The 11,868-nt window shown below is 34.7% G+C and overlaps 1 protein-coding gene across 1 annotated transcript; it reads left to right on the top strand.

The window, feature by feature from the left end:
• The first annotated feature begins 3,770 nt into the window (after positions 1–3,770).
• On the top strand, positions 3,771–4,322 carry LOC139900295 (uncharacterized). The gene has a single exon (XM_071883082.1). It carries the CDS (start codon positions 3,771–3,773, stop codon positions 4,320–4,322), a length of 552 nt encoding a protein of 183 aa, XP_071739183.1.
• The last annotated feature ends 7,546 nt before the right edge of the window (positions 4,323–11,868 follow it).

Raw genomic sequence — 11,868 nt, 5'->3', positions numbered from 1 at the left:
AACCATTCTTTAGCTTCATCTTTTAGTGACCATGGAAAGAGACGAAGATAAATGACATTACTTTCCACATGATTAATGTTAAACAGATTATAAATATCTTTAAAATTCCGAATGTGAGCATTAGCATCTTCCTTTTCAGTTCCCATAAATTGTTATCTTTAAGCAAATGAAATATAGGACCTTTAATATCAAAATTTTCTTTTATAACAGGCTGAGTAATAGCGTGACCTAATCCTTCCCGACCTGCTTTCATTAACGCTTCCATTGATTCGGTAGTCAGGACTAGACGGTGGACTAGACGGTGGACTAGACGGTGGACTAGATAATGAATCATCATTAGTAGTTCCTTCATTGAAATTTAATTTCTTAACAATATTCGAATCCTTAGAAGGTTTAAATAATATATCGGGATTTGGTAACATGTCTTGTAAGACGGGTTTCTTGGATCGGGTATTCATGTGATCTAAAATGATAAAAAGAAATATTTTAGGAGAAAATGTTTTAGATCTTAAAGGGTATATATAATTTAATTTTAAATTTATTCCAATTCTTTTTCTAATATTTAGGAAGTATGTAAGTATATTAATAAATTTTAAATTGATAAATATAATAATAATGATTAATGACATAATTAATAATATAAATATTAAATAACAACTTTTATCGCATAACAACGAATAATCAAACATACGCGGCTTCATCTACTTTTTACTTGGTCAACAAGTTCATCCAATCCTACAACAATTCCGGCTTCCTTGTCTCTATGCCGGCGGCTTCATAGCCTTCTCTGCAGTATTCTCTGTTTTTAATCCCGTTTGATACATAACTTTGATAAAATCATTAAAAATACCTCTTTTCCTATTTTACCTATTTTAGTGTGTTTTAGGATTAAAATGTCTTTAAAATACTAAGATAACTCCTTAAAATGTTATCAAAAAACTGTATAATTTAGGAGTTATCAAATAGTAAATTCAACAAATTGTGTATTATTTTCGACAAAGATTACACATTTTTGTGGATAAATTTTAATTGTGTCATGTTATATTTATTATTGCTATACCAAATTTCGTTTTTGTCACATATTAGGAAATATTATAATATTTTTTATACCAGTGAACATCCATTAACCAACTTAATCTAGTGGATATGAATATGGATAGATAAACTAAAATTAAATGGATATGGATGAACAAAAACTAAATGGATATGAATATGGAGACGGCATCACCCGAACCATATCCGATTGCGATCCCTAGTGACCACAAAGGGGTATATATGATTTTTCTATGAAATGAGTTTTCGATTTATATTCTTATTTTCTAAATATGTTTATTTTTTGACGAAAAAAGATAAACTCTAACCCCTAAAACGTACAAACTTCAAAAATTAACGATCTAAAGAAACCACAACTTAACAAAAGCTCGTGACAACAACAATTAAGGACAACCAAGAAAATAAATGTACGTACGACAACAAAATCAAATAGGGTAACTGATGATGTGTGTTTCACATCGGGCTCACACTTAGACTTGACCTATGGCCCGCCATTGTATTTCTTCTCCTAAACCATAATCCCCCGCTCTATGTATAGAGGGGTTAACCCTACTAACGAGATATCATCTAAACTACTACGGTTTATAAGATACGACTCTTACATTTTATATTAACTGTTCATACAAAAAGTATATAACAAAAAGTATAAAAGTATAAAATAATGTTTCAAAAGAAAAGATGAATAAAATAAATTTTCCAATAGATTCAAAAACACAAATATACTTTAACGAAAAAGAAAGATGAAAAACAAAAAGAAAATTAAAAGGAAAGAGAAAAAAAGAAACTTTGAAAAAAAACATTAAAAGACAAAAATAAAGATACACCAAACCTTGAACCTTAGTATATGAGGACCCAAACCTGGCCTAAGTGCCACATGTCAGGTTTGGATTGGTTGCTTAGACTCAAAACAACTATTATAAACGTCACATCATTAAATTAAAAAATTTCAATTTAGTCCATTTACTTACAATTATCCGCTTTTAGTCATCACCCATTTTTCATTTACACTCCTCTATTATTTACAACTAGTCCGGCCCGCGCTATGCGGCGGGAGCTCATGGTCCGGTTCGAACGTAGTTAGTTTCGTTTTGTTGGTAAAAGTATTTCGAGTCTAACGGTACTGTCGAACAAATTTAACTCGCGGCACTGTCGTTGTGTTTAGAGTTTTTTAAAAAGTGTCTGTTTCGAACTCAATTTTTTTCGTTTTGTTCATAAAATTTTCTCGAGTATGATGTTACTGTCAAAAAAATTTAACTCGCGGCGAGCGGGAAGATACGGGATGTCGTTGTGTTTAGCGTTTTTTTAAAAGTGTCCGTTTCGAACGTACTTAGTTTCGTTTTGTTCGCAAAAGAATTTCGAGTTTAACGGTATGGTCGGTGGAATTTAACACGGGCCGAGGAGGAAGATAAGAGCTGTCGAAGTGTTTGTGTGGAATTTTTATTTTAATTTAGACAATTGACAGTTTAACCCCCCAGAGGTTGGGGTTTTTTTTGTAAGATGTTTATAGTTGGGGGAATAATGGTTAATCAAGTGTGAAAATGGGGTGCCACTGTTGTCGTTTTTTGACTCAGCAAACGACCAAGATTCTGTGTTCTATTACTATACGTAAAATTTATCCATTCATACTTTCTTTCGTCCGCTTTTATTCCTGACCCAATTTCACTTTTTACCTCAGTTATTTTTTTAACATCTTTAACCTTTCATATTTCATATTTTTTCACAACTTTCAACAAAAACAACAGTTGCAACATGCTGGACCTCCCACTTGTTGAATTCAATTGCACAAAATATAATATTTTACTACTATATTGTACGTTTAATAAAATGTCCCCTAATTAAGTGTCGCTACACAAAAAACGCGTAGTTTAAGAAATTGTCATAAAAGTATTGTAATTTCTGTTTACTTTCCAGTTTTACCCCTATTTTTTTTCTCCTTTATCTTATCTACATACATCAAGGGCATAATAGAACTGAATTTTTTTATTCTTTTCTATTTATGGAAGTAAACAATTAATTTAAAATATTTTAAAATAAAATACCGGACAATAAATTAGGGCATGATGGAGTATTGATTAACAGTAAAAAAGTTTACCTTATACTCGGTAAATTACTCGTATTATTGTTTTTCCTGAAGAAAGACATTCAACTCTAGCATTTATTGCTTTCACGTTTTGAATATCTATATAAATACCATTTTAAGCATTTTATTTTTGATTTGTTGAATGGCTAGGGTTATCCAATATCCATACTTTCAAATTTGGGTGGACGTTTCACACTTGTGAATTCGGTTCTTAATAGTTTATCGTTGTAATATTTTTTGCTCTTCCGTGCCTCGTCCAGTGTGCTCAAAAAACTTGAGAGTGTGAGAAGAATTTTTTTTTTGGGGTGGGTCTGGTGATGGGTCAAAAATCTCTTGGGTAAAATGGGATAATGTCATTCGTCCCCTCGCGGATGGCGGACTAAATGTGGGGTTTCTTAACTTCAAAAACTTATCTTTAATCGGCAAGTGGTGGTGGAGGTTTAAAACCGAGACCACTTCCTTGTGGGTTAACGTTATAAAAAGTATTTATGGAGAATTGGGGTCTTTCAACTTGGGTGGGAATGATACCTTTTTGGCTAACAATTCTACTTGGAGCAATATTGTCAAAACAGGTGTCGAGATTGATAACATTGTGGTGGAGTTCACTACCTCTTTTACGAAGTGTATTGGTGATGGGATGAACACAAAGTTTTGGGACGAAGATTGGCTCAACAACAAACCTTTAAAAGACGTGTTTAGAAGACTTGTTCGGCTTGAATCAGAGATCGATGCAAATGTTGCTGATAAACTAGATTGGGTCGGTCAGAATACTGTTTCGAAGTGGACCTGGTGCCGTACTGTTACAGGCCGAACACTTGGAGAATTACATCAGCTTGAATTACTTATGCGGAACGTGAAAATGAATCCGGAAAAAGAAGATACGTGGGAATGGAAACTAAATGGTTGCGGGAAATTTTCAACACAATGTCTAACAAAACTTATAATGTCATGCGCATTTCCTTCGAACACTACAAATACGGTAACTCTTACAAATAATCTTGTGCCTAAAAAAGTTGGTGTCTTTGTTTGGAGGGCAATGCGGAACCGATTACCCGTGCTTCTTGAACTTGATAAACGGGGAATCGGCCTTAATTCCGTCCTTTGTCCTCTTGTGGTGATGAATCCGAATCGGTGGAACATGCATTATGTGTTTGTAAAGATTTTGCTTCAATTTGGGTTAAGGTTTTAAGTTGGTGGGGTTTTAATTCGACTATTCCCTCCTTAAACCACCTTCTTTGTGGTAATATCCCTTTGCAAGCTTCGAGTTTGTTGGAAAAAAATCATTCATGTGGTACTTTGGACTTGCGGATATTTTATATGGAAGAATAGAAATCAATTGGTTTTCAAGAAAAAATGTTGGTCTCTTCCTATGGCGTTGAACGAGATACAAATTAAAAGTTTCGAATGGATCGCGAAGAGATGTAAAGTCAAGAAGATTGATTGGCACGAGTGGCTTTATAATCCTCAATTGTTTCTTATGTGACCGTTTAGAGTGAGATTGAATGTGCGTGTGATTATTGTAAGTGTTTGATAGTGCATTTGTGTTTTGATACATGGTGTTGGATGCTAGCTCGGTATCGGTATCCTCCACCCTCTTTGTATTGTTGATATTTTGTGAAGTAATAAAATTCCTACTTTTCAAAAAAAAAAAAAAATAATAATAATAATAATGTAAATCAAAACCTAAAAGAAAAGAACTATTGAGTTTTTATTTGACCTATTGGGTCATATTCAAAATTTAAAGAAACATGTCCAATGAGTATGAATTTCAAAACTCGATAAATAAATATAAGTTTCATAATAATGATTATAATAAGTTCATCCGTCAAACATTTATGAAAGCATCAATGGTTAATATGTATATTAATATTTACTTATATATAATGAATATAAATAATAAATAATACAATTTTTTTTTTAAAGCAAACATTTTATTAATATATTTTCAAGTATTACACAATAAGGAGGCCACAATTTACATGCCTCCACCATCTCCGAATCTCAATTACATACACATTGTCATTTGTTACTAAGGTAGTAACTATTTGACACTATTACACAAAAAAACTAGATGGGTCAACTAAGTATGTCAATCAATTTGTTTCGATTTGCATCTCTTCGCGATCCAATCATAGCTTATCACTTGTATCTCGCGTAGTGCCACCGGGCTCGTCCAACAATTATTTTCAAAAACCTTGTGATTACGATTTTTCCAAATAAGGTAACCACTTGTCCACTCAACCGCTTGCCATATCTTCACACCCAAATCCGACATCACGGGAGTTGCTTGACCTTTGAATATCTCATTAATACTTAAGTTTGTCACTCCACCAGATCCCCACCAATTATAAATCTTAGTCCAAATCTCGAGACTTAGAAGACATAGAACAAGTGAGTGGTCAACCGACTCAATCCCGCCATCGCAAATCGGGCAACGCACGAAATTTAAGTCGATGCCTCTTTTGTCCAAATTCCTCCAATATCGGGATACGTCTTCGCCTAGCTCTCCACACTAAAATCTTAACTTTCTTTGGTACAAAATTATTTATCAAAGTCTCCATACCATTATTACCAACTTGAAAGGTACAAGAATTAATAATACTAGTAAGAGCCTTAGTTGAAAAAATACCATTATTATCAAGCTTCCCTACCCATGTATCAACCTTGTATTCTAATCGTTGTTGCTGAAACAGTAGGTCTTCAAGTTGCTGCAGTTCAGCAGCCACTCGACCAGTAGGCTGCCGAATCCATTCCCACGAACCAACGCAATGTATACCTTCCCAATTTGTTCGATTATTAACAGCAGCTTGTAGATTTGTGTCTAACCTTGATAGCCTCTTGAACTTGTCTTTTAACACACCATTAATTAATCACGAGTCGTTCCAAAATGATGTGGAACTACCGTCGCCAATTGTCATAACCCGTCCTTAACCATAAGAACGTGTTGGATAACGTATGATTTCATTGCGAGGTATTGACCTCTATATGCGACATTTTTAAAAGAGAAACTGCATATATTATACATTACAAACCATAACCATTATTTTTGTTACAAGCTTTAGACAATAAAAAGATGATTATCGTTTAGCGATAATCTTCGACTTACAAACTTTACATATAATGATAACAACACGATTTCGAGCATATTTTACAACACAAATCCTTGGGTATGCAGTTTTATTTTTGACACAAATATGCGTACGCAAGATCCTGCTCAAATTCAACATAATGCAGCGGAAGCTTCTAATTATCACCTGAGAATAAACATGTTTAAAACGTCAACATAAAGTTGGTGAGATATAGGTTTAATGCCGGCAGCAATATATATATATAGACCACAAGATTTCGTATATAAACAGTTTAATAAAAATATTCTAAGTGGTTGAGCACTTGGTAACCATACTTAACATTTAATCACGTCGCATATTCCCTTTACTATGAAATCTTACTACACCGTACCAAGTGTAGTCACGAAACGAAGTACTGTGCAACCGTTGAATACTGGTCGTCCAGTCCGGTTGGGGTTGTCAGGCCCGATAGATCTATCAACAGGATTCGCGTTTACAATACCGCTGTAAATAACAGTTACCAAGCTACAGGGAAGTATGCCAGTGGTACAACTCAACGTAGAATATATTTTTCAGTTACTTGTGTCCATAACGTAAAACATAAAATACATGTATTCTCATCCCGAAATATTTAGAGTTTAAAAGTGGGACTATATACTCACTTTCGTCTTGAAGATATATATATAATTTGACTTGGTCTCCGGTTGATATCACGAACCTATCCATATATAATATATCAATACCTTTTCTTTTTAAACAAACGTCACATATATATACTTGTTATACTTTTAATACTTTGAATAATTCCTTAGTCCGTAGTTAGCAGTTCGTTGTTAGTAATTCAATTTTAATGGTTCATTTTTAGATGTTTAATATACCCGCAATGAAATAAATAAAACCCCCAACGAAATAAATAAAACCCCATCGTATATGTATTGGTCGAGATTAATCTTGACCCATGGTACCGGTGTTGTCAAATGACGTGTTGCGTACATAAAGTACCGGTGTTGTCAAATGACGTGTTGCGTACAATCATGGGATCTTATGATTAATCTTCTCGTGTTGTTTACGGGTGATCCTGAACCATATAAAATTGAATTATAAGTACATATATATAAAATATCATGTTAACTTAAAAAGATGTGATTTATTTAATTTTTTCCCAATTATTTTCGTGGCTAAACTAGTCTTGGGTATCCGATTTTGTTTTGGTCATAGTTTCTTCGTTACAACTCCGTTTTCGTTGATTCAACTTGCCATCTCCTTGGATCGAGTCCCTCTTTAAGACTATGAACTGTAAATACCTTAGTTTGTATTCAAAATCACACGGCATAGGTCAAACTTTAGTGAAACTTATGAAGTTAATCATTTTCCATCATGTAAACAACCTTAAATAATTATTTTTCTAAAAATACATATACTTTGAATTAAATCATGAAATTTTTATGTATTATCATATTCATAGAAAATATCATTTTTCCAGAAAATAAACCTCCAATTCAAGGTTCAAAATAGTTTTTAATTATCCAACCCAAAACAGCCCCCGGTTGCACTCCGACGTCGTAAATTCAGTTTTTAAGGTGTTCTTTGAAAAACCAAGTTATACCTTGTTAAGTTAGAATATAATTAAGATATGTTACAGGTCTTGAAGTATTTTAAAAGTTAAGTTAGAAGGATCTATTTAGTTTGCGAACAAGTTTGAAATCATTCAAACTATGTTCTAGTTTATAAACTCTTATATATATAGCTTTAAATATATGAATTGAAAAAGAGTTGAAGTAGAGTTTTTACCTCAAGTTTAAAATGTAAAGTTGCTGGAAAGAAGTAGTAAAATAAAAGTTGAGAGAGTTCTTGCAAGTGTGTGTGAAAATTGGAAGTAAAATTTGGAAAATGAATGTGTAAAAATGAGTTAGAAATGGTGCTTATTTATAGGCTTGAAAATTTGGTTTTTAGTGAAAATATCTAAGATAAGTTAAAATTTATTATGTCATGAATGACATATTATTCCAATAATTGAAGATTTCTATTGGTATATACCAATAGTAAATACTTCTAGAAGCTGTGTATAGTACCCTAGATATACGTATAGGATTATTGAGGAAACGGAACGAGAATTCAAATATAACTATCTTTTGTAAATATACTTATATTGTTTTATGTATAAAAGCCCTTTAAAAATGATTAAATACATTACTTATACGATATATGTATAAACATTATAAATCATCAGTATTTATGTCAAATAACGTTACGTAGGTTATTGTTTTGAAAACTTAAGTTAGTAGTTTCAAAATATACTTATGACTTTTTGTTATTAATACAAAATGAGATATTAAAACATCCTTAGATCATGTTAAATATGTATGTATAATTATCATATATTGTATAGTTCGTGATATCATCGGTCAAACTAGACGGTCAAACGTTGTGTAAAACTCTTTTCAAAAACATAAGTCTCAACAATTTGGATTGCTTATCATGTTGGTAAGGTTTAATTTATGTAAATATTAATCTCATAAGTATAGAACGATCGGAAAAGTCCGGGTCATTACAGTACCTACCCGTTAAATAAATTTCGTCCCGAAATTTTAAAATTGTACCTATTTTGCGTCATCGAGAAACAAGTGTGGATACTTTTGTTTCATCTGGTCCTCTCGTTCCCAAGTAAACTCGGGACCTCTTCTAGCACTCCAACGAACCTTGACGATCGGTATGTTGCTCTGCTTGAGCTGTTTAACTTCACGGTCCATGATTTCGATTGGTTCTTCGACGAATTGTAGTTTCTCGTCGACATGGATTTCTTCAAGAGGAATGGTGAGGTCTTCCTTTGCAAGACACTTCTTAAGGTTCGAGACGTGAAAGGTATTGTGTACTCCGGCGAGTTGTTGCGGTAACTCAAGTCGATAAGCTACCGGTCCAATGCGTTCGATAATCTTGAACGGGCCTACGTACCTTGGGTTCAGTTTACCCCTTTTTCCGAAACGTATTACACCTTTCCATGGTGACACCTTTAACATAACCATGTCCCCAATCTGAAACTCTAATGGTTTCCTTCGGACATCGGCGTAGCTCTTTTGGCGACTTCGGGCTGTTTTCAATCTCTCCTTGATTTGTACTATCTTCTCAGTCGTTTCGTGTATGATCTCGGGACCAGTTAATTGTCGATCTCCTACTTCATTCCAACAGATAGGAGATCTACACTTCCTTCCATACAATGCTTCGAATGGTGCAGCTTTAATGCTTGCATGATAACTATTATTATACGAAAATTCTGCTAACGGTAGATACTTATCCCATCCGTTTCCAAAATCGATCACACATGCCCTGAGCATGTCTTCAAGAGTCTGAATCGTTCTTTCACTCTGCCCGTCGGTTTACGGATGATATGCGGTACTCATATCTAAACGAGTTCCTAGTGCCTCCTGCAGTGATTGCCAGAACTTTGAGGTAAATCTACTATCACGATCGGATATAATGGAAATAGGTATTCCATGCCTTGAAACAATTTCCTTTATATACAATCGTAATAGTTTCTCCATTCTATCCGTTTCCTTTATAGGCAAGAAATGTGCAGATTTGGTAAGACGATCAACAATCACCCAAATGGTGTCGTATCCCCAGGCAGTCTTTGGTAACTTCGTGATGAAATCCATGGTAATACCATCCCATTTCCATTCTGGGATTTCTGGTTGTTGAAGTAACCCTGATGGTTTCTGGTGTTCTGCCTTGACCTTGGAACAAGTTAAACACTCCCCAACATATGTTGCAACGTCTGTCTTTAAGTTAGGCCACCAATAATGTGTCTTAAGATCTTGATACATCTTTCCAACTCCAGGATGTATCGAGTATCTTGTCTTATGTGCCTCGTTCAACATCAACTTCCTTAATCCACCCAACTTCGGTACCCAAATACGGTTTGCAAAATATCGAATTCCGTCTTCCCGTATAACGAGTTGCTTTTCATACTTCTTCATTATTTCCTTTCTTATGTTTTCTTTATTAAGTGCTTCTTGTTGAACTTCTTTGATTTGTGAGTTGAGATTCATGCGAATTTTTATGTTCATCGCTCGAACTCGAATTGGTTCTCGTTCCTTTCTACTTAAAGCATCGGCCACCACGTTCGCCTTCCCGGGATGATAACGAATTTCACAATCATAGTCGTTTATTAACTCGACCCACCTACGTTGCCTCATGTTCAATTGTTTCTGATCAAAAATATGTTGAAGGCTTTTATGATCAGTAAACACAGTGAATTTAACCCCATACAAATAGTGTCTCCACATCTTCAGTGCAAACACAACTGCTCCCAATTCTAGATCATGCGTCGTATAATTCCGCTCGTGAATCTTCAATTGTCGGGATGCGTATGCAATAACTTTCTTCCGTTGCATAAGAACGCAACCAAAACCTTGTCGCGAAGCGTCACAATATATTTCAAAATCATCGTTCCCTTCTGGTAACGATAATATAGGCGCCGTAGTTAACTTCTTCTTTAGTATTTGAAATGCGTTCTCCTGCTCTGAGGTCCATTCATATTTCTTCCCTTTTTGCGTTAACGCTGTTAACGGCTTAGCTATTCGGGAAAAATCTTGAATAAACCTTCTATAATAACCGGCTAAACCCAAAAATTGGCGTATCTGTGTTGGTGTCTTAGGAGTCTCCCATTTTTCAATGGCTTCAATTTTTGCTGGATCAACCTGAATTCCTTTGCTACTAACAACGTGGCCAAGAAATTGCACTTCTTTCAACCAGAAGGCACACTTAGAAAATTTAGCGTATAGCTGTTCTTTTCTCAACAACTCTAATATCAACCTTAAATGCTGCTCATGCTCTTGCTCACTCTTGGAATAGATAAGAATGTCATCAATGAAAACGATAACAAACTTATCTAAATACGGAGTACAAACTCGATTCATGAGGTCCATGAATACAGCTGGCGCATTCGTCAATCCAAACGGCATGACCAAAAATTCGTAATGACCATAACGTGTCCGAAAAGCAGTTTTCGGAATGTCCTCTTCTTTGACACGTAGTTGATGATAGCCCGATCTTAGGTCGATTTTCGAATAAACACACGATCCCTGGAGTTGATCAAATAAGTCGTCAATTCTCGGTAGTGGATACCGATTTTTGATAGTTAACTTATTTAATTCACGATAATCTATACACATCCTAAAAGATCCATCTTTCTTTTTAACAAATAGAATCGGAGCTCCCCACGGTGAAGTACTTGGTCGTATGAATCCATGATCCAGTAATTCTTTTAACTGACTCTGAAGTTCTTTTAACTCGGACGGTGCAAGTCTATATGGAGCACGAGCCACTGGTGCGGCTCCTGGTACTAAATCTATTTGAAATTCTACAGATCTAAATGGAGGTAATCCCGGCAACTCTTCCGGAAAAACTTCAGGAAAATCTCTTGCCACAGGCACGTCGTTGATGCACTTCTCTTTTTCTTTCTTTTCGACTTTATTAACATGTGCTAAGATAGTATAGCACCCTTTCTTCAAGCACTTTTGAGCTTTCAAATAACTAATGAGTTTTAGCTTTGAGTTACCCTTCTCTCCATAAATCATCACCGGCATTTTATCCTTACAAGGAATGCGAATTGCCTTCTTGGCACACACAACTTCAGCTCCTACTTTGGACATCCAGTCCATGCCGACT

The sequence above is a fragment of the Rutidosis leptorrhynchoides genome, chromosome 3, assembly GCF_046630445.1.
Source record: "Rutidosis leptorrhynchoides isolate AG116_Rl617_1_P2 chromosome 3, CSIRO_AGI_Rlap_v1, whole genome shotgun sequence".
Taxonomy (NCBI): domain Eukaryota; kingdom Viridiplantae; phylum Streptophyta; class Magnoliopsida; order Asterales; family Asteraceae; genus Rutidosis; species Rutidosis leptorrhynchoides.
Note: the sequence above shows the minus strand (reverse complement) of the source record. Positions and strands in the feature narration are given on the sequence as shown.